General features: G+C 45.2%; 1 protein-coding gene across 15 annotated transcripts in view; it reads left to right on the top strand.

Moving 5' to 3' along the window:
- The window catches only part of ABCC9 (ATP binding cassette subfamily C member 9), a 91,724-nt gene that overhangs the window by 47,326 nt on the left and 21,101 nt on the right, over positions 1-23,297 (top strand). For 8 of the 15 annotated variants that reach the window (XM_083401746.1, XM_083401735.1, XM_083401742.1 and 5 more), the window contains 10 exons: positions 1,943-2,023; positions 2,808-2,945; positions 5,832-5,957; positions 7,053-7,149; positions 8,299-8,546; positions 10,127-10,275; positions 10,811-10,880; positions 11,786-11,943; positions 12,887-12,979; positions 22,875-22,977. In XM_083401746.1, the coding sequence (XP_083257872.1) occupies positions 1,943-2,023; positions 2,808-2,945; positions 5,832-5,957; positions 7,053-7,149; positions 8,299-8,546; positions 10,127-10,275; positions 10,811-10,880; positions 11,786-11,943; positions 12,887-12,979; positions 22,875-22,977 (1,263 nt within the window). The remainder of the gene's footprint in view (positions 1-1,942; positions 2,024-2,807; positions 2,946-5,831; positions 5,958-7,052; positions 7,150-8,298; positions 8,547-10,126; positions 10,276-10,810; positions 10,881-11,785; positions 11,944-12,886; positions 12,980-22,874; positions 22,978-23,297) is intronic. The other 7 variants (XR_014502590.1, XM_083401743.1, XM_083401744.1 and 4 more) reach the window with 1 other exon arrangement.

Below are 23,297 nucleotides of genomic sequence, written 5' to 3' on the forward strand. Positions count from 1 at the left end.
GGATCGCTAGGAGGAATTTAAAAAAAATATGGAGCAAGCCATTTGTGTCAGCATTGCGCTGACTGGGTTTGAGCCATTTTGTTATGATTTCTGATCAATCCATGCCTCTGCATCTATGTCCTATTTCTCTGCCTGACAGGCATGTATAAGCATTCTAAATGCACAGGCCAGTTGCTTCACCAGGCATTCTGGGTCATAAAGCTAGAAGGTAGCTTTGATGTAGTTTAATCTTTAGATAAAAGGGACGCGGGTGGCACTGTGGGTAAAACCTCAGTGCCTAGGACTTGTCAATCCTATGGTCGGCGGTTCGAATCCCCGTGGCGGGGTGAGCTCCCGTCATTCGGTCCCAGCTCCTGCCCACCTAGCAGTTTGAAAGCACTCTTAAGTGCAAGTAGATAAATAGGTACCACTTTATAGTGGGAAGGTAAACGGCGTTTCCGTGTGCTGCGCTGGTGCTGGCTCGCCAGCTGCAGCTTCCTCACGCTGGCCACGTGACCCGGAAGTGTTTTCGGACGGCGCCAGCTCACGACCTCTAGAGCGAGATGAGCACGCAACCCTAGAGTCGGACACGACTGGCCCGTACAGGCAGGGGTACCTTTACCTTTACCTAATCTTTAGATAGATATTAAGGGCCAGGAAGAGAGTTCACAAGGAGATGGTAAATACTGCCATCCTTCCTTTCTTATTTATTCCTGTTTATGACTTCTGGGGTTTTCCTAAAAACATTCCTCCTTTATTCCTATTTTATTTACTCTGGACTACTATGCATGCTCAAGGAGGAAATAGTTTCTTTGTAGTTTTAACTTGAACTTTGTCCCATGTGGGTTTTTTTGAAATGCTCAGAGGAAATCTGATTGGTTCTTACGAACACTGTGTAAAAAGTTCTTTTGTGAATAAAACAACCTGGGCCAAGGGGTGGACAGGATTATTATTGGCACCTCCTCCCAGAGTCTTGCTGGTCACGCCTCGTGTGTATTTTATTAATCAGAGTCCAATCCTTCCTTGCTTTGGGAAAGCTACAGGAAGTCATGCTAGATACTTGGAGAATTTAACTATTCTCAAATACTGTTTTGGGTTTTCACTAAAGCTAGGTTTAATTGCTTGACCTCCGCTGGATTGGACAGTTTGAGGGTACCCCTTAACTGTTTACATATACAACCTTTGGCTCATGTGCTTTTTGCCTGTAATTTCTATTCAGAGAACCGAATCAGATTGGTGACTTCTTTTGTCTCAAAATTTCCAGGTAGGACTTCTGAATGCTATCTGGCCTACCTCTGGACAGATTCAAACAAATTATTAACAGTGACTGTGGCTTAGATTTACCTTCTGGCTGCAAAAACACAGAAAGGAAATCTCCCCAGGTTGAACCTATCCTTGCCTGGTTGCTGTTCTCATACATTATCATTATTAATCTATAATTTTAATAACAATAGCATAAACAATCTGGCATTGTTGTTGTCAATTATTTTAACTCACTTTTAACTTTCATATTTTAAGGTATCAAGTTTGATATCTTATTTTAGACTTGTTTTAAACATTCCTGATACTTTATATCTTTTATGTATTACAATCCACTTTAATTTATTTTTCTGTTATGAGATTTTACCTGTATGGATGTTGGCTTTATTTTGATCAGGTCCACTTAATAAAAACATTCTGTTATCTGCCTTCATAAAAGAGGGCATTTGCAGCTTACAAATAATTTTGGGACACTTTCTTCCCTATTTGGTTTCTGAGATGCACTTTCTATCTTAGTTGTCATCTAGGTTTGGCAATCAACAGCCCTAATATTTAATATAACACTTCATTACATAAATTTGAAGGCGTTTTTGTGGGTGAGGGGTTAATTTTAGAAACTGGTTATTTTAAGGCTTTGGAAAATCAGATGTCATTGGTACTTACTCAAGAGAAATAATTTTGCATGGCCTATTGTACCCATTAGGGAATTAACTTGAGCGGAGGTCAACGCCAACGAATCTGTGTCGCTCGGGCTCTCTACCAAAACACCAACATTGTGTTCCTGGTAAGGCTTTTTTCATCCTTCTTCAGTTTTAATTCTGTTTGGTTTTTATTTTTGTTTAGAATTTTTGGTTGTGCTATCCAAATGCCTTTTGTGTGAAAATTCACAAGGAGTGTATAAGCATGCTATACACACCACAGATTCACATATCCAAACAGCTGGACATTCATGCAGTACTGTTTTGTTTATTTGTTTGTTTTGAATCAACCTTTGACAAGCCTTATTTTTGGTGTTTTGCTGGTCCACGGCAGCCATTTTGCCAGAAACCAGGGAGGGAGATGGGAGGGATTAGACAAATAAGAGAGGCCCCCCTCCCCATTTACCTTTTGAAAGGTTTCAGATCGTTTCCCCATGTTTCCCCATCATTTGGTATTCAAAATTCTGCGGTCGGGAACGTAGTAGAAATTTCCCCATAGGAATCAATGGAAATCGTTGACTTGGTATGTGAACATTTGCCTAAAGGGAGGTGTGAGGAGGTCGATGAAACAAGTAAATGAAAGGTAAAGATATGGAAATATTGGATGTGTTTTTAAATGTTTTTGTTTTTCTTGTTGTTTTGATGTATTTTTTTGTCTTTCTTTTTATTTTTGATGTATTGTCTGTTAATTATTTTATTTTATTTTTCCTTTTCTTCCTGTAACTATTAAACCTCTAATAAATATTATTTTAAAAAAAACAAAACCCAAATGATTTCCCCGAGAGCACAATGTGTTGGGATAGCAAAACCTGCAGGTATTATGCTTTAGCCTGGTTTGAAAATGCCCTCTTTTCATATATTTAATTCCAGGATGACCCATTTTCTGCCTTGGACATTCACCTGAGTGATCACCTGATGCAAGAAGGCATCCTGAAGTTTCTTAAGGATGACAAAAGGACCCTTGTATTGGTGACTCATAAATTGCAGTACCTGCCACACGCGGATTGGGTAGGCGTCGTGGACTTTCCAAAAAAAAATTGCCAAATTTTCTTTTATATATATATATAAATTTTTATTAGTTTTTTTAACATATCATTTTCAACAGTAATTAAACATACTGTTACATCTTATTCAATTTTTTTTTGACTTCCATCAATCCTGTCTGAAAATTTTCCAATCTAGTCTCTCAGTATGCATTTCTTATTTCCCCTATTGCATTTCAAACTCATAACCAATATCTCTATCTTTTCCTACTTGGTAACACTTCGTATATTTCTCCTTACAAAACTTCTTGTAGTCCCACTAGCGTAATTTGTTGATTACAGTTGCTCTTCAAATAATTAATATACTTCTTCCAATCTTCTGTAAATCTCTGGTCCCCCAGGTTTCGAATCCTTCCTGTCATTTTGTCCAATTCTGCATAGTCCAAACATTGCCGGATTTTCTTACGTATCAAACTAAGAATACAAGAATAGCTCTGCTGAATTAGGCCAATGGCCCATCTGGTCACCTGTTCTCCCAGTGGCCAACTTGGGGGAAACCAGGAAGCAGAATATGGTTTCCAGCGAGTGGTATTCAGAAGCATTGCTGCCTCCAACTGTGGAGGTAGAAAATAACCATCATCGCTAGTAACCATTGATAGCTCTCTCCTCCGTGAATTTGTCTAATCCTCTTTTAAAGCCACCCACGAGTTGGTCATCACTGCCTCCCAGGGGAGTGAGTTCCATAGTTTGAGCATAATAATAATAATAAATAATAAATTATTTATACCCCGCCCTCCCCGGCCAGAGCCGGACTCAGGGCGGCTAACACCAATAAAATCACAGTAAAAACATAATAAGGGGGGGGGGGCAATTTAAAATACAGGTTAAAATGCAATTTTAAATGCAGCCTCATTTTAAAATAGTCATAGAATCATAGAATCATAGAGTTGGAATAGACCACAAGGCCCATCGAGTCCAACCCCCTGCCAAGCAGGAAACACCATCAGAGCACTCCTGACATATGGTTGTCAAGCCTCTGCTTAAAGATCTCCAAAGGAGGAGACTCCACCACACTCCTTGGCAGCAAATTCGATAAATCAAGACCATAAGGGGAGGGAAACATAAGGGTCAGACTGAGTCCAAACCAAAGACCAGGCAGAACAGCTCTGTCTTGCAGGCCCCGCGGAAAGATGTCAATTCCCGCAGGGCCCTAGTCTCTTGTGACAGAGCCTTCCACCAAGTCGGGGCCAGTACTGAAAAGGCCCTGGCCCTAGTTGAGACCAATCTAACCACCTTGATCAACCAATCTTATGAATGCATGTCTGACGCTTGGAATTCATCCTTATTTGTTTACTGCAGTTATACCCCACTTTTTCCTTCAAGGAGTTCAAGGTAGCATGTGTGGTTCTCCCCCATCTCATATAATCCCCACAATACCCCTGTGAGGTAGCTTTGGCTGAGAGGCAATGGCTGGTCCAAGGTCGCCCAGTAAAGCTTCATGACTGAATGTCGGTTCGAACTCTGGTCACTTAGGTCCTAGTCTGACGCTCGTAACCAATGAACCACACTGGCTTCACTTAAAGTTTTCAGGGTTGGAGAGCTCCTCCTGCTCAGATAACTGGTTAAGAGAAGAGAAACGATGCTGGTTTCAGGCCGTGTCATCTCAGGGCTCTAGTGTGCTGATTTAGCACATCCAGTCCCCGCACGTAACCCATGAGCAGACCATGCTAATCTCCTGGTAGTCTGGAATCACAGAGCAATTGCCGGGTCATCAAGGTCAGCACTGATAGCACAGTCCAGATGGGGCAGGAAGCACGCAATTTGTTTTCCAGATGCTGTTTTCTGTATATCTGATTTTGTGCTAAGGCTCTGAATGGGTCTAATAGGAAACTTGCTGAAGGACCAAATTATATATGTTGCTGAGAGGTGGGGAAGAAGTGCAGTGAAAATATGCCCTGGGCTAATTCACCTTTCCTGAAACAATGTACAAACTGAAAAGCAGGCATCCCTTGATATTCATGCATCTCCAAATTTTGCAGGGCAGTTCTCCACCCCCACCCAAAATAGGGAACTGATAGGAAAGAACGGATAAAAATGCATGTATCCGTGCAAAAAAAAAAAAAAAGGCATTACATTAGGGGACACGACTTGCAAAATATGCATATTAGAGAAATCTGCATATAACGTGTGTGCACAGTGGTGCCCCACAAGACGAATGCCTCGCAAGATGGAAAACCCGCTAGACGAAAGGGTTTTCCGTTTTTCAATGCGCTTCGCAGGACGAATTTCTCTATGGGCTTGCTTCGCAAGACGAAAATGTCTTGCGATTCTTTAGATTTTTTTCCGCTCCCCACCCCCTTTTTCTAAGGCGCTAAGCTGCTAATAGCCTTTTAGCAGCTAATCCGCTAATCCCTTAAGCCTTTAATAGCGGCTAAACCGCTAATAGCGCTAATCCGCTAAACCGCTAATAGGGTTGCTTCGCAAGATGAAAAAACCGCTAGACAAAGAGACTCGTGGAACGGATTCTTTTCGTCTTGCGAGGCACCACTGTATTAGGAGAAATGCACACCAATGTGCAGACAGTTTTTCACAAGGATTTTTTTAAAAAGCAAAACTCAAATTAATACAGAAATGTGGTTATCTTAAGATTAGGGAAGTGGGAAATGTTGAATTTCCAAAGTAGCACATCATTAGGAACCTAGAAAGCTGCCTTATAATGAGTCAGACCATTGGTCCTTCTAGGTCAGTAGTGTCGACACTGGCCGGCAGTGACTCTCCAGGGTTTCAGGCAGGAGTCTCTCCCAGACCTACCTGGAGAAGCCAGAATTTGAACCCGTGACTATCTGCACGTAAAGGATTTGCTTTGCCAACTGAGCTATGGCCCTTGCCCCTTCCTTCTCTTTCTCCTCAGATCATTGCCATGAAGGATGGCACCGTGCTTAGAGAAGGGACCCTGAAGGACATCCAAACTAAAGATGTCGAACTCTACGAACACTGGAAAACGCTGATGAATCGCCAAGACCAGGAACTGGAAAAGGTAACGCAAACAGCAGAGCTCCATTCAAGACAAGCTGTGGATCCATATTTGGCACACCATATTGACACGGGTGGCGCTGTGGTCTAAACCACTGAGCCTAGGGCTTGCCGATCAGAAGGTTGGCGGTTCGAATCCCCGCGAAGGGGTGAGCTCCCGTTGCTCGGTCCCAGCTCCTGCCAACCTAGCAGTTCGAAAACATACCAAAAATGCAAGTAGATAAATAGGTACTGCTCTGGTGGGAAGGTAAACAGTGTTTCCGTGTGCTGCTCTGGTTTTGCCAGAAGCGGCTTGGACATGACCCGGAAAAACTGTCTGTGGACAAACATCAGCTTGTAAAGCGAGGTGAGCGCTGCAACCCCAGAGTCGTTTGCGACTGGACTTAACTGTCAGGGGTCCTCTACCTTTTTATTGACCTATCAGGTGGTGTTTCCTTAAAGGGGAGCAGAATTCCTTTCCTCTTTTGCCATTCAAACGTGGCTTTTGTGCTTGCTTCACACATGAACGCATTTCTACCCAGAATGCCACTTCAGGAATTCGTCAACGGATGATCGGTTGATGTGTTTTGTCCATTCTTGGCTACCACATTTCACAAAGGATTGGAGTCTACAGAAAACCAGTCTAAAGTGCACTTAGCACCAGAGTTAGCTGCTAGCTGCACACCAGATAGTCAGAATACACAGCATTCCTTGTTCATGGAAATGTTATTTATTCGCTCCAATTCTTGGGGAACAACTACCCCTCACCGCTGTCCATTCTGTTCTCTATTGTTCTGGCCAGGGTTGGCCCAACCAAAAGGCAAGGTAAGATGTCCACCTCAGGTGGCAGATCCACAGGGGCAGCAGATCCAGTCTCCAAGTAAGAGGGTTTGACTAGATGATCATTGGAGTCCCTTCCAACCCTTCAGTTCTATGGTTATCCCATTTCAAGGGGACATTCTAACCAGCCAAAAGCACTTAAAAGCACCAGGGGCAGTGAACCTAGTCTGGTGAGGTTAGAAAGGCCTGGAAAGTTGCATTTGGTTCCCAAACCTGAAGCTTCCTACGTCTCACCTAAGTAGTCCTTGCAGAAGTTTCATTTTTGAAACCTTGATTGTAGGATATGGAAGCTGACCAGACCACCCTGGAAAGGAAGACTCTCCGAAGAGCTATGTACCCAAGAGAATCGAAAGCTCAGCTGGAAGATGAAGATGAAGGTAATGATATACCCTGTATTGGCTGATTGATTGATCCTTTGCTTAAAGAGGGAGAGAGAGAGAAGAATTCAATGAATTAATTCAATGAATAATTTTTCTCTCCACGTTTGTGTTTCCTTAAATTAACACATGGAGTTGAGCATTATCCACATAATTTATCAGTTAGTTTGTTTAGAAAAGCATTTCTGGCTTTGCGATTCCAGACTATGCCTTCACCATATTTAGATGTTTCAGTGTATCTGAAGAAGTGTGCATGCACACAAAAGCTCATACCAATAACAAACTTAGTTGGTCTCTAAGGTGCTACTGGAAAGATTTTTTTTATTTTGTTTCGACTACAGCAGACCAACACGGCTACCTACCTGTAACTATATTTAGAGGGACGTTATAGCAATATATCAGTAGAACAGCTTCTCTGTATATATGGTGCTTGAGCAGTAAAATATTTTTATACTGCTCTTTGCATTCCGAACCAAGGGCAAAGTTCATTCTGAATTTGTTAAGTAAGACACCTGATGGTCATGATCAAGTGAAAACAACATATTCGTTGTCTGGTTTTGGCACATTTTTGACAGATATGTGAGATTTTTGGCTGCCCAAAAGCTGAGAAATTTGAAATTGAGTGAACTGCAAAATTTTAGTTGGATGATTGAAATGTATTAGTTCCATTAACCTTATGTATTCTAATATTCTTTTCTTCTTTTAACCTTTTGTACATTACTATTTCTGGTATATTTTAATGTAAAGATATATTTTGGTTGATGCTGGGATGGTTGAAACAACAGCAATAAAGAATATGATTAATATAAATCTGTTATTTTTACACACACACATATAACTTCATGAAAATACGTTTTTAATTATGCGTTTGTTCACAAAATACATTTTTAAATACTTATTTTGGTGTCTTTGTTTCTAAATTTATTCTACCCTAAAATGTGTAATTTATTTATTTATTACACATTTTGGGTACTTTTCCCAGTCATAAAATTCAGGGAAGTGCAAAACCTGAAGAGCAGTCACAATCTCATCCATGTATTTAGTCCAGGAGGTGTGAATCAGGTCTGTTCACATACAATGTGGACCGCCCCTGCTTGCAGCTGAGACACACACGCCAGATGAACTGACTAAGTTAAATTTGTGACCTAGCAGAGGAAGAGGAGGAGGAGGAAGACGATGACAACATGTCAACCGTCATGAGACTTAGGACAAACTTGCCCTGGAAAACCTGCTGGCAGTACCTCACCTCGGGAGGGTTTCTCTTACTCTCCCTGATGATCTTCTCAAAACTGCTGAAGCATTCGGTCATCGTTGCAATTGATTACTGGCTGGCACAGTGGACATCGATGACTAACAACGGCAAGGCATTGTGTTCCACAGAGGAGCCGGCCAGAAAGGTAGGCCGACATGCAGAGGTTAAAGCGGTTTAGGGTTGATAAACAGGTTTATGGTTTGATAAACAGATAAACAACCTGCAGGGTGGTCCAACGCATGGCCTGAAGGCTGGGTAAGGAGGCCCTTGGCTTTGGGAACGGGGCATGAGGGCCCTGACAGGGTCCAAGAGTCCCCCACCCTTCTTCAACCAGCCTAGTTAGTGCTTTCCCAAATTTGGAAGGAGGCATACCCTCCAAAATTCCTGAGATGAAAATAGGGACATTTCTCGCTCCCCCCCAATTGGCACCCCATTTTTGTCCCTCTCCCCACCCGTAGAGCATTTTCCCCACCAATGGGCACAGCACACACGCCCTCTACCGTCTTCAGAAAACCCCATAATCCCCGTTTTATTTTATTTTTGTCCTTTGTAGATTTACAAAAAGATAAACACATACCAATAAATACATTTTAGAAAGGGGGCAAGATTAGACATGGATGCACAAAGCATTTTGTGGAGAAGGCGTATGTTTGATGAGAGGTTACAGCCTACGGAGAGTCCTGAGGGCGAGATAGAAAAACACAGTGCTACATTCAGCCCCTAGAACTAAGGCTCCCCATCCCTGGAGCAAATGAGACACTTGGGGCTCACTGCTTGACCGGTATGTCAGTCCTGTTTTGTGCCCTTGTATTACCCCACTGCTTAGAGACATTCCTTCTAAGGTAATTTCAGCAGTAATATTGTGATCTAGCTTTGTATCTCAGCCGTATTCCCACAGGCGCACACAGGAGACCAGAAAACTTCGTTCTTTCCCCCAAAGTGCTATAAAAACATTCAGTTAATTTGAATAGGAAGTGCACAGAGTCCTAAAACAGAAGTCTTTGGAACTATGACCCACCAGCTGGACTGCACCGCAAAACTAAGCATGTCTTTGAGGGTGCTTCATAATCAAAGGAAAATTAAGTCTTAACTTCATGTCTCTGCATTTTGCACATTATTAGTTTTAAACAAACTTTCCTGAAAATTCATGAGGATTTTAGTGCAAATTTATAATGATAGTGTTATTGTATTATTTCAACTATAAAACATGTTTATATGCAGTTTTGAATAATGTGCACATTTTTGCAAGCAATTTCCCCCCAATTTATGCTTTTTTTGCAAATTGTGTTTGACTGATGTACTACATCGAAAAATTCATCGTTGTGAATTTCAAAATTTCAGTCGACATATTGTTTTGGAAAGTGCGCATTTGATAGATTCCGCCTTCAGTGCATACCAAATTGCATGCTCTACTTCAATGCATACCCTACTTCTCAGGATGAGAAACCTGTCTTCTTCCAGTGTGGTGTAGTGGTTAAGAGCGGTAGTCTCATAATCTGGTGAACCGGGTTCGCTTCCCCGCTCCTCCACATGCAGCTGCTGGGTGACCTTGGGCCAGTCACACTTCTCTGAAGTCGCTCAGCCTCACTCACCTCACAGAGTGTTTGTTGTGGGGGAGGAAGGGAAAGGAGAATGTTAGCCGCTTTGAGACTCCTTCGGGTAGTAATAAAGCGGGATATCAAATCCAAACTCTTCTTCTTCTTCTTCCTGCCCTTGTTTTAATAGACTTGTTACGTGGCTGTGTTCAGCATCCTTAGTGGCGCAGGGATTGTCCTTTGCCTGGTCACATCTTTGACTGTTGAATGGATGGGCCTGACAGCAGCTAAGAACCTTCACCACGATCTCCTCAACAAGATCATCCTTGGACCAATCAGGTGCAGTGAAAATGAAACGAGTCACCTTTAGGACCCATAGGCAGATAACATAGGGCTTGTGTGAGGCTTGTGATCAAGTTGCTAAAGAGGTGAGGCTTTTCGGCAACTCCTCACAAAAAGGTTCTTGCTCAGATTGAAGAGCTGCGCCTGGAGCAGTAATTTTATAGAGCCAGGCAGGCTCCTATTGGCTCCTCAAGTCACCTGGTCTGGCTGGGCTGATGGGCTGCAGTACCCACTCTCGCCATTACGTAGGTGGCATTGCAGCTCAGTGGAGATCAGGCCCTAAGCACCCTCAGCCTCAAAGCTGCCATGATGGTATTTGGGTCAAGGTGCCTTGAGTTCTGTTGCCAGAGAGTCCAGCTTGGATCACCTAGTACTTTATGTGGGATTAATTCAGGAAGCAGAATATAAGCACTGATCTCTTCTTCTTCTTCTTCTTCTTCTTTTTCTTCTTCTTCTTCTTCTTCTTCTTCTTCTTCTTCTTCTTCTTCTTCTTCTTCTTCTTCCTCGTTTATATATTTTTGCCATCTGATAGATTCTTTGACACAACACCCTTGGGGCTGATTCTCAACCGCTTTTCTGCCGACACAAATATCATTGATCAGGTAAGCTCATTGATCTCGTCAGGTGGTCCAGAGCCTTTATTCCCCCACCCCCACGGGCCAAAATATGTGGGACGAGAGACAACTGGCATTTGTCAAAAGTTCAAAGCGGACCGTTGCAGCAAACCCCTTCCAAGTCCATTCACAGGTCTGTGTTCAGACCTCATCTGCAAGCTATCAAAGTGGGGCTCAGCTGATGGGCAGTGACAGCAAGCACCCACAGCTGTGCAAGGTATTTCCTGATGAGGGAACTTCTCACTGCAGCTATTACCTGTGGGACTTGCTGCCAGAGAAATAGGGGGTGAAAACAGGAGGATAGTGAAAATGGAAGTGCATGCAGTAAGAGTTTTCTCATAGAATCATAGAGTTGGAAGGTACCCTGAGGACCACCTAGTTCAGTGGTTCTCAAACTGTGGGTCCCCAGATGTTGTTGGACTATGACTCCCATAATCCCTGAGTTCTGGCCTTGCTAGCTAAGGGTGATGGGAGTTGTAGTTCAACAACATCTGGGGACCCACAGGTTGAGAAAGGCTGACCTAGTTCAACTCCCTGCAATGCAAGAATATGCACCTGTCTTTTATCAGGATCCAAGCCTACAGCCTTGGCGTTTGTCAGTACCACACTCTAACCAAGTGTGCTATCCAGTCTTTTGTCCCCAAATCTGAAGACGCCAGAAGGTAGCTAACGAGGTCTGTGTCTGGCCAGTGTTAGAAGAGCGTAGTGAAATCTTGCAGCTGTATTTTATGCTGCCTTGGAAGGCATTGGTACGGTCAAAAGAGATGAAGAAGCAGGCTACCTCAAGTTCTATGAAGGAAGAATGCTATAAATAAAACAGTGAATAAATTGTTGTGGATAAACTTTAGTGGATGTTGGCCTAATCTAACGCTTGCAAATTATCTTTGGTGCAGCACATCCCCCCGACCTTGGAGTCCCTCTCGCGGTCCACGTTGCTCTGCCTGTCTGCCATCGGAATAATTTCGTATGCCACGCCGTGGTTCGTGGTCGCTCTCGTGCCCCTGGGGATAGCCTTCTATTTCATCCAGAAATACTTCAGAGTTGCATCCAAGTAAGTTTAAAACAAAAACAAACAACCACCCCAAATATAGCCTAAGTCCATAGCTATTGATGTTTTCCATTATAATTCCGATGCTTGTAGCTGCCGCCAATTAAGCAAAAGCAAGTTTTAAATCAATGGTGGAAAACCACAGGACCAATGTGGCCCTCTGGACCTCTCTACCCAACCATCAGGATCCTGCCCAGACCAGCACATCCCCTTTCCGGCCACATAATTCACTGACCCTGCTCTATGTGACCCTCTAATGCAGTGGTTCTCAACCTGTGGACCCCCAGATGTTGTTGGACTACAACTCCCATCATCCCTGAGCTCTGGCCTTGCTAGATAGGGAAGATGGGAGTTGTAGTCCAACAACATCTGGGGATCCACAGGTTGAGAAAGTCTAGTGACTTTACCCAGTTGGTAGGTGTCCTTTAATGGAAGCATCTCTCTTTCCTGAATGGGGAGTGGCCTGTGTCTGGCCACACCCATTTTGGGGCATATGCACCCTTGGTTTGTCCCCCCTGGGAGGTTGCCCAGGACAAATTGTGGCCCTCAGGTTGAAACAGGGTTCCTGCTTTAAAAGAGTGAGGTTGTTTGCCATTTGCTGCTGCTCATTGCTCCGTGTTCGCTCCAGAGAAGCGGACACGGAGCAATGGATCCAAACTACAAGAAAGAAGATTCCACCTAAACATTAGGAAGAACTTCCTGACAGTAAGAGCTGTTCGACAGTGGAATTTGCTGCCAAGGAGTGTGGTGGAGTCTCCTTCTTTGGAGGTCTTTAAGCCGAGGCTTGACAACCATATGTCAGGAGTGCTCTGATGGTGTTTCCTGCTTGGCAGGGGGTTGGACTCGATGGCCCTTGTGGTCTCTTCCAACTCTATGATTCTATGATTCTATGATTCTATTCAATCTGTTCTTCGCTATTTACACACCTTCTTTCGACTGGTGACAGGGACCTCCAGGAACTTGATGACAGCACGCAGCTGCCTCTCCTCTGCCACTTTTCAGAGACGGCGGAAGGCCTCACTACCATCAGAGCATTCAGGTTTGTAAACAAGGACCTCCCTTTATAGTAGGTGCTGGTTAAAGGGACCCTGGGAAGCTCGATCGGTTCAGCTGCCAACTGGCTGTTTGCAGGCCAGGCTCCTGCCAAGTGAGAGGCGAAGGCAATCCATAGGCAGCACAGACAGAGCAGAACCCCCTGTCTACTTAATGTAGCTAACATGGCAGCCTGCAGCTGCCGCTGGACTACAACTCCCATCAGCCTCAGCCAGGATGCTCAGTGGGCAGGAACGATGGGACTCATAGCCTTATCATTTCTGGAGGGTAGCATGTTGGCTTCCCTTGGTCATTGGCAGAGGAAGAGGAGTATGGAGGGAGCTCACTGCCCCCGGCAGCACGATCCCGGTGGGGTACCATCGTGGCTGCCACCCCACCTGCACTGGGCACCCCGCCCCTGCAGGCTGCATGCCACGCCCCCAGCACACGTGCCACACCCCTGAGGGCTGCAAGCCACGCCCCGGGATGTGCACCAGCCCTGCCCCGCCTGCTCTCCCCACCCCAGTGTTGGAGCATGAAGCTCCACCCCTTTCCCTGGTTCAGACAAAGGTTGGGTCAAACTTATAAACTGCCAAATTTTGGGGGATTTGTGTGCAAACTGTGTGTGTACCCCCCCATTTTGCAGAATGCAATTTTTTTACTTTCACCCTCTCAACAGTAGACCTAAAAATCTAGCAAAGTGGTTTGCCATGTGGCAAAGTGGTCTGGTGTTCCTGCAAAGCCAGTGCAAAGTTTCATTGGATATCATAAGTAGTTAGGGATAGGGATAGATGAATCTGCCCATTTTGGTTTCTCCTATTTTCAATGTCTGTATCGCAACAGATTTCTTTTTTTACGGCACATTTCTCCTTATACACACATTATGTTAGAATTCCTGCTCCCGTGATTGCAGTCATGGGATTGTTGTCTATCACATGACAGTGTATGTTTTGACTCCACAGAGTGGGAAGTGAAGGAGACAGGATGTTTGTGTTACTGTGTTCTGCGAAGTGGGACTATTGTCCTTTGTTCTTTTTCTCTTTGCTGTCTGATGCTAGAGAGAGAGGGAGCCATGTTGCAGTGCTCTGTGTGTGTTTATATGTAAATAAAGTAGATTAGCCAAAATGCTGAGTTGCTGAGGTCTGTTACGCATGATGCGCAAACTCTGTGGATCCCTAAGTGTGCCGGTGTCGGTTGGCATCAGTCGCTGTGATGTTCGGGCAGAAGAAAGCTTTTGAAGCTCCTGAACGATCGACCAGGAGGGAGGGAACATGCCAGTTGGGCATGTGTCTCTGCCAGGGTCCTACTTGAGTGTAGGAGGAGCTCCTGAAACATTATATATAAACAATTTGGAGTGTATGGGGTGTTAGGGGAGGGCTATTAGCTCTGGTCGGGGGCACATCATGCTCCTTCTGGGGTCCCCACCCTGCACTCACCTCTCACCTGGGGCTCCTAGAAGTTGTCAGCATGTAGCATGTGGCAGCGGCCACACCCCGGGAAACGCCTTTGACTGGCTGGCTAAGCCAGGTGAGCAGACAAGACCAACGGTGGGTGCAATGGTCAAGAAGGCAGTTTCTGCATATGGTGTAGAGCAGCGGTTCTCAACCTGTGGGTCCCCAGATGTTGTTGGACTACTACTCCCATCATCCCTGAGCTCTGGCCTTGCTAGCTAGGGGTGATGGGAGTTGTAGTTCAGCAACATCTGGGGACCCACAGGTTGAAAATGGCTGGTGTAGAGGGAAGTGAGGGGCAGATGGAGCTCATCAACCTGGGAAGGTAGGCTATCTAGGAGATCCTAAACCTCTGCTGCCTTGCGAGTTAAGCCTGAGAGGAAGTGATCCACTCTACCAACAAGCAGTTGGTAAAAGGGAAGGAATCTGTGAGGAGGAAGAACAGGTTGCCTTTCTGTCTATCCGCACCTACACTGGGTCAGGTAACAGTGCAAGCAAGCATTGTTGCTTTGCTCTCAACAATATATGCATTTTTATACTTATGTCTGGGTGGAGAAGTAAAGGTAAAGGGACCCCTGACCATTAGGTCCAGTCGTGGCTGACTCTGGGGTTGCGGTGCTCATCTCGCTTTATTGGCCAAGGGAGCCGGCGTACAGCTTCTGGGTCATGTGGCCAGCATGACTAAGCCACTTCTGGCGAACCAGAGCAGCGCATGGAAACGCCATTTACCTTCCCACCAGAGCGGTACCTATTTATCTACTTGCACTTGGACGTGCTTTCGAACTGCTAGGTTGGCAGGAGCAGGGACCGAGCAACGGGAGCTCACCACATGGTGGGGATTCGAACCGGGTATTCTGGGTGGAGAACTGAGTTGCATTGATTTTGATGGAGTAGCCATGTTTTGGTTTCGGGAAATGTGAATTAAGGAGTTTTGCATTAAAATGCAGATCAAACAAATCTCTGCTCCATCCCTATCTATGGAATTCCTCTCATCCTGACCAATATTTTTAGATGGTGTGTGGCAAGCTAGATTTTGAACTGCAAAAAAAATCCTCTGTCTTGGGTCCGTCTCACCTTAATTTCCTAAGATCATTCCATTCCACCCATGCTTTCTTCCAGCAGCTAACCAATTTTCTTCCATCCCAGAACCAAAGTGCCCCCCCCCAGATAAGCCTGATAGTTGCCTCCCTTTGTTCTGAGTTCATTATGTACCCCCTCAAGCAGTCATGAGCTCCCTGGACTACTTAACCGCAACGTTGTACAGGCCAAGCAGACTGGGATTTGGGTGACCTTTTTGTTCGTCATCTGAACAGGATAAAAAGTTAAAGAATGTGCAGAAGAAGGAGCTGGAGGCAGATGAAAAGATGCAGATTGAGTGTGTCAGAGTTTCCATTGTGTGTGGTGGGGGGGGGGGGGAGGGAAGGGAAGGGGATTGTGGCTGCCAAAGAAGCTCTCCAAAGTGGGAGACAGACAATAGCTTTTCGGAGAGAGAAAAAGTAGTTCGCTCATAGTGACTCTGCTGCTTTCGTTGTAGGCATACCGCCCTTTCATCCCACAGATTCGGCAAGATCTTTCTTTCTTACTCTTTGTATTTTTGAGTCTTCATTTTTGTGAACTGTTCTGTGAGCCTCAGAGGAAGCAGGGCACATCAATTTAATAACTGGGCAATTACTTTCTTACCCACTTCCCAGCACTTCAAAGTTTTGCAGACTTGCCAACGTTTGTTCACACATCACAGGATTCATTCTGTACAGGGCTGGGGAATGTTTTGCAGCCTGGGGTCCACATTTCCTTCTGTATATCATGCCACATCACAACGTCATTACATCATCACAACGATGTTGGGCACGCACAGTGCATAGCTGTCAACCTTCCCTTTTTTTGCTGGAAATTCCTTTATTCCGGCGCCGTTTCCCGATGCTTCCCGCTGCTATCCTGGATTGTTAGATATCCCGTAGACTGTCCCCGGGACAGGTGAGGCTGTTGTTGTTGTTTAGTCATTTAGTCGTGTCCGACTCTTTGTGACCCCATGGACCAGAGCACGTCAGGCACTCCTGTCTTCCACTGCCTCCCACAGTTTGGTCAAACTCATGTACGTAGCTTCGAGAACACTGTCCAACCATCTCGTCCTCTGTCGTCCCCTTCTCCTTGTGCCCCCCATCTTTCCCAACATCAGGGTCTTTTCCAGGGAGTCTTCTCTTCTCATGAGGTGGCCAAAGTATTGGAGCCTCAGCTTCAGGATCTGTCCTTCCAGTGAGCACTCAGGGCTGATTTCCTTCAGAATGGATAGGTTTGATCTTGCAGTCCATGGGACTCTCAAGAGTCTCCTCTGGCACCATAATTCAAAAGCATCAATTCTTCGGCGATCAGCCTTCTTTATGAAATATTGAAATACTGCCCCTCATATTGAAATACTGCCCCTCAATGAAGCCAAACTTAGATTCACAAAATGTTTAGCGGTATGCATCCCCCTGCATCCCCCCAGAAAAAAGCACTGATTGTGAGTCACATGAGTCCCTCTACATTTCCCCCCTATCCAAAACAACAACTGAGACGCCTTATACCAGCCTTTCTCAACCTTGGGTGCCCAGCTGTTCTTGGACCACAACTCCCATAATTTCTGACCACTGGCCAAGCTGGTTAGGAATGATGGAAGTTGTAGTCTGACAGCATCTAGGAATTACACTCTTATTGATAACGAAGACCAGGGCAGGTTTGTCAATTCAATAATCACCCTGGCAGGAAAAACAAAATAAGTGCTTCCAGGTACATATGTTGCTGTCTCTTACAACCTCTTGAGATCTGAAGCTCTGTTTCCACAAAGGCCAAATGGCCAATCCCTTATCCAGATACTCCAGAGATGAACCTGCAGGAATATGCAGACCAAGGCTTTCTAAGACAGAGTACAGCTTTGCCACCTTAAACCAGTATCTACAGTGGTACCTCGGGTTAAGTACTTAATTCGTTCTGGAGGTCCGTTCTTAACCTGAAACTGTTCTTAACCTGAAGCACCTCTTTAGCTAATGGGGCCTGCCGCTGCGCCGCCGCTGCACGATTTCTGTTCTCATCCTGAAGCAAAGTTCTTAACCCAAGGTACTATTTCTGGGTTAGTGGAGTCTGTAACCTGAATAATAATAATAATAATAATAATAATAATAATAATAATAATAATTTATTTATACCCCGCCCATCTGGCTGGGCTTCCCCAGCCACTCTGGGTGGCTTCCAACCAAATATTAAAATACAGTAATACATCAAACATTAAAAGCTTCCCTAAACAGGGCTGCCTTCAGATGTCTTCTAGAAGCACATGTAACCTGAAGCGTATGTAACCCGAGGTACCACTGTACTGGCAATCATTCAAATCATTTCAGTGCTGTGCATCCAGGGATTTTACGATGCGTTGGATAGGCTTCATGTCAGTACGTATGCCGTTCATCAATTACCCAAGATGCATCTCATTACCACGCCTTTTGTTGAGTACAGTGGTGCCTCGCAAGACGAAAAGAATCCGTTCCGTGAGTCTCTTCGTCTTGCGGTTTTTTTCGTCTTGCGAAGCAAGCCCATTAGCGGATTAGCGCTATTAGCGCTATTAGCGGTTTAAGGGCTATTAGCGGCTATTAAGGGATTAGCGGCTATTAAGGGATTAGCGGCTATTAAGGGATTAGCGGCTATTAAGGGATTAGTGGACCAGCTGATAAGCGGCTTAGATCAGCTGATAAGCGGCTTAGCAACAGCTGATAAGCGGCTTAGCTAACAGCTGTTAAGCGGCTTAGGGGCTGGGGGAAAAGGGGGAGAGGGAAAAAACCCCCGCAGAACTCGCAAGACATTTTCGTCTTGCGAAGCAAGCCCATAGCAAATTCGTTTTGCAAAGCACCTCCAAAACGGAAAACCCTTTCGTCTAGCGGGTTTTCCGTCTTGCGAGGCATTCGTCTTGCGGGGCACCACTGTATTCCTATATTCTGCATGGCTTTTCTGTGCTCCAGTTTTCTTATTTTGTCATTGGGTGCTTTGTTTTTTTGTTGCATTGTGCAAATGTAAATTGTGCTTATTTTCATAGTTTCATTTTTGTAACCCACCTTGGCACCAATCAAGGCTTACTCAAACAGAGCAAAGCTTCCCCTTTCTGAGTTCCGCTGTATCCTAAACTGGATCAATTGCTATTGTTAATCAGGCTATTCTTTTGGTAAAAACCGTTCTTGGCTCCCGAGTTTGCAAAAAGCAAAATGGATTTAAACAAAAATGCACCACAAGCGCTGCATTCTTGCAATTTATAATAAACCAGCAAAGAGCAATTCATCTGTTTTGACCAGAGCAGAAGTACAGCAGTAACGTTTATACAATACAGTCAGCCTCCTGCCAATATTTACAATTTCTTCTAAACATCACTGTAGCAGAGTTGCTGCACTCCAGGCTGAAGCAATACTGGGCTTCTTCCCTTCCCCCTAATGAAGAAATGTATGTATCATGATGAAATGTCTCTGAGCTAGTTTTTGGGAGGGAGGGAGACTTGGTAGTTATGTAAACACCTGGCTCGAGTTAAAAGATGGCCAGCCAGCACACAGAGCCCAAAAAGAGCATCAAAAGCATGTCATTGGCTTTACAGCATCGCTTACTAAATGTTGACCAAAGCATAAAACCCAATCTCCTCCCATCTTCTGGGATAATGGCATTTTGTGATTGGTCTGTCGCGAATTCTTTGTGACGCTTTAGCAGAAATGATCAGAGTTCCAGGTTCTTCAGTGCAGTTTATTTATTGTGAGCTATATATACAAATAGGGACGCGGGTGGCGCTGTGGGTTAAAGCCTCAGCACCTAGGACTTGCTGATTGAAAGGTCGGCGGTTCGAATCCCTGCGGCGGGGTGCGCTCCCGTCATTCAGTCCCAGCGCCTGCCAACCTAGCAGTTTGAAAGCACCCTCGGGTGCAAGTAGATAAATAGGGACCGCTTACCAGCGGGAAGGTAAACGGCGTTCCATGTGCTGCGCTGGCTCGCCAGATGCAGCTTGTCACGCTGGCCATGTGACCTGGAAGTGTCTGCAGACAGCGCTGGCTCCCGGCCTATAGAGTGAGATGAGCGCACAACCCTAGAGTCTGGCAAGACTGGCCCGTACGGGCAGGGGTACCTTTACCTTTATATATACAAATATCTACAGGCTATAATACACAAGCAGTTCATAGTCAAACAGAGTACCTGGCTGCACCTTAAGGCAAATAGGAAGACCTCAAACTCTCTCTCTGACCACACTCCTCTACACCACCACACTTACTGCTGGACAGGTTTCCCTTTTAAACCGATGGCAGCCAATCAACTGTCAGTACATTACTGCTGAGTACTTCTATAGAAGTACATCAGAAGTTGCATCAGCTAGCAAACTCAAGCCTGCAGACTTACTAACTCACACAGCATTCTGTGAATCCCGACATGGTCTTCGTCAGATAGCCAGTACATTGGACGGGATAAGGACAAGGGAGGATGTATAAATGGAGGGGTGTTTTTGTTGGGATACTGCCAGGGAGACAAAGTCCATCTTGACTCCACGTCGTCTCCGGACGTCTATCGATCTCCCGTAGACACGCAGTATCAGCAATTAGCGACAGGAGCTCCAGAAATAGCTTGCCACATTCCAGAGCTCTTGCACACTCTATCAGCAGTGTTCACACAACGAAAGATGCACACAGGAGAGCATTATATAGATTCAGCGTTGATCAGAACAAAGAAAAACCATGACTGCCTGCTTGAGAGTTTCCGGCAGAGAGAGAGAAACGAAAGCAAAAGACACAACAGAAACATCCTGTGAAAACAGGAAATACACAGGCTGTGACACAAACATCCTGCTCCCTTTTAAGGTGGAACGGAAATATCCTAACAGTTTTCTGGGTTCTTCTCCTCCCACTCATGGGATTTCATATTATCAGTACCTGCCAGGTAGGTCAGAGAGGACAAGCTGATGCACTGGTTTCTGAAGGGCTGTTCTCCTGTATGAACCTGTCATAGAACCGTAGAATTGTAGAGTTGGAAGCGACCAGGAGGACCATCTATTCCAACCCCCGGCAATGCAGGAATGCTATAGCGACTGAGCAGTCTGTTCCCTAAAGCAGGGACAGAATGACTGGCCTCCTTACATGGCTGCTCTGTGAATCCCATCTTCCCTGACTTCTAGATGTACCAATAACATCTGAAAGTTCACAGATGTTCCCCATCCCTGACTTTGATCTTTAACCGGGGACCTGCTCTGGGTGACACTGGGAATAAGTTGGGCTTTGGGCCTATTGTGCGGTGGCTCCTTGCCTCTGAAAAACCCTCCCCAAAGAGATCAATGATGCCTGTGCTTCTGGATTAGGCATCAGGCAAAGATTCTCCCCACACTTTTACTTGACTGATTCCAGTTAGTTCAGTGGTTCTCAAAGGGTGTGATGTGCCACAGTGGTGTGGCAGGAGAGAATGGCAAGTGTGGTGGGAATGATTCATGTTCGTATGTAGCTGCTTTGTTTTATACTTCCTGGATGTCCCACGGTTATACAGTCATACCTCGGGTTACAGAAGCTTCAGGTTGCATGTTTTCGGGTTGCACACCGCGCCGAACCCAGAAGTATCAGAACGGGTTACTTCCGGGTTTCGGCACTCGCACATGCACAAAAGCACTAAATCACACTTTGCGCAGAAGCGCCGAATTGCGACCCGCACATGTGCACACGCTGCACTGCGGGTTGCAAACGCTGTGGGTTGTGAACGTGGCTCCCGCACGGATCACATTCGCAAGCCGAGTGTCCACTGTATTATAAAGTAGTTGTGTTCTATGTTGCAAATCAAGCACTGCTAAGAGTTGTTTCTTTTTGTTTTCCATTGTATTTCTTATCAAGAAAGAAACTGGAGTGGCATGAGCAAATTTTTATTCCAAAAGTGTGGCCCAGAGAAAAAAGTTTGCGAACTACTGAGTTAATGCATGACGCATAGGAAGCAGTCTAATATGTGCATAGTGTTGAGATTTCCATTCCACCTTAAGGAGCAGACGTGTGGAACTGTTGCGTGTCACATGTCTGTTTATATTCCAGCACCGCTTGCTGGGAACTTCCGTTGTGTGTATAGCTTTTGCTTTCCCCCTGTTCTGAGAGAGAGACGACATGTTTCTTTGTCCTGATTTATGATTAATAAATCTGTAGTTTGTAGTATGCTTCCACAAGCCTCACGCCTATTCTGTGTGCACAGGTCACTCTGCTGATAGCCCGGGTTGCTGATTTATGTCGAAGCAGAGGCTGATAGTCTTCGCAGCAGGATGGCTGGAAGGAAACGGCCCAGCTGGGGCTTCCCAGCTGGCCCCTGCCCTCTGCATGTCGACACATAGAGCTAAAGGAGGAAGTTAGAAAAGCGACACTCTATCCCACTTTTCCTTTTAGCTCTATGATTTGGATCAGGTTGAACATTTTGATGAAGTCGGGGGAAGAAAATAGAAGGAGGGAAGGGTAGGGGAAAACTCAGAAAGGAAAAGGTTGCTGAGATTAAACCAGTGAAAACAGTATCTAGGGGAGGGGAACAACTTTGAGTTTCATTTCCCAAAAAATGTGTGTCCTGAATTTTACTTCTAGAAATATGGCAACCTAAGAAAAAGGGATGAATGTGAGCAAATGAGTGGGACGCTTTTATTCTGGTTCCTGATCTTCAAAAGGCACCCGGCAACTTGGCACAATCCTACTCAGATTTAATAATAATAATAATAATAATAATAATAATAATAATAATAATAATAATTTATTATTTATACCCCGCACATCTGGCTGGGTTTCCCCAGCCACTCTGGGCGGCTTCCAAAAGAATATTAAAATACTGTGATACATCAAACATTAAAAGCTTCCCTAAACAGGGCTGCCTTCAGATGTCTTCTAAAAGTCTGGTAGTTGTTGTTCTCTTTGAAATCTGGTGGGAGGGCGTTCCACAGGGAGGGCGCCACCACCGAGAAGGCCCTCTGCCTGGTTCCCTGTAACTTGGCTTCTCGCAGTGAGGGAACCACCAGAAGGCCCTGGACCTCAGTGTCCAGGTAGAACGATTGGGGTGGAGACGCTCCTTCAGGTATACTGGACCGAGGCCGTTTAGGGCTTTAAAGGTCAGCACCAACACTTTGAATTGTGCTCAGAAACGTACTGGGAGCCAATGTAGGTCTTTCAAGACTGGTGTTATATGGTCTCGGCGGCCGCTCCCAGTCACCAGTCTGGCTGCTGCATTCTGGATTAGTTGTAGCTTCCGAATCACCTTCAAAGGTAGCCCCACGTAGAGCGCTTTGCAGTAGTCCAAGTGGGAGATAACCAGAGCATGCACCACTCTGGCGAGGCAGTCCGTAGGCAGATAGGGTCCTGATCTGAATGTTTTGGTTCCACTTCCCTGCAACCTGTGCTCTGTGTGTTGTATCATCAGGATTGCGAGTTGCTAACGTAAGAATCCCTTTGTCTTTCGCAGGCACGAACCCAGATTTAAACAGCGAATGCTGGAACTTACGGACACAAACAACATTGCATACTTGTTCCTGTCGGCTGCCAACAGATGGCTGGAGGTCAGGACGGTACGTACGCCTGCATCCCCGCCATGGTTTTGAAACCTTAGAACCCGGCAGTTAACTTTTGTTTGATGTGAAATGCTGGGCAAAGAATTATAACTGGAATACATCTGGCTACGAAACACCCACACTTTCATATGCGCCAATCCTTAAAATAGCTCATTGTTATTTCTGTTGAGTTTTCTTCTCGATGAAGCCAAGAAACGTCTTCATTTGCTGCTGCTGGGGGTGATTGTCATTCAGAAGAGAATCTGAGTTGGGCTAGGCTGGGCTGGATTATACTCCCCACCCCCAATCCAGCTATACAGAGGAGAATGACAGTGTGA

The sequence above is a fragment of the Podarcis tiliguerta genome (assembly GCF_965153285.1).
Source record: "Podarcis tiliguerta genome assembly, chromosome: 10".
NCBI classification, from domain to species: domain Eukaryota; kingdom Metazoa; phylum Chordata; class Lepidosauria; order Squamata; family Lacertidae; genus Podarcis; species Podarcis tiliguerta.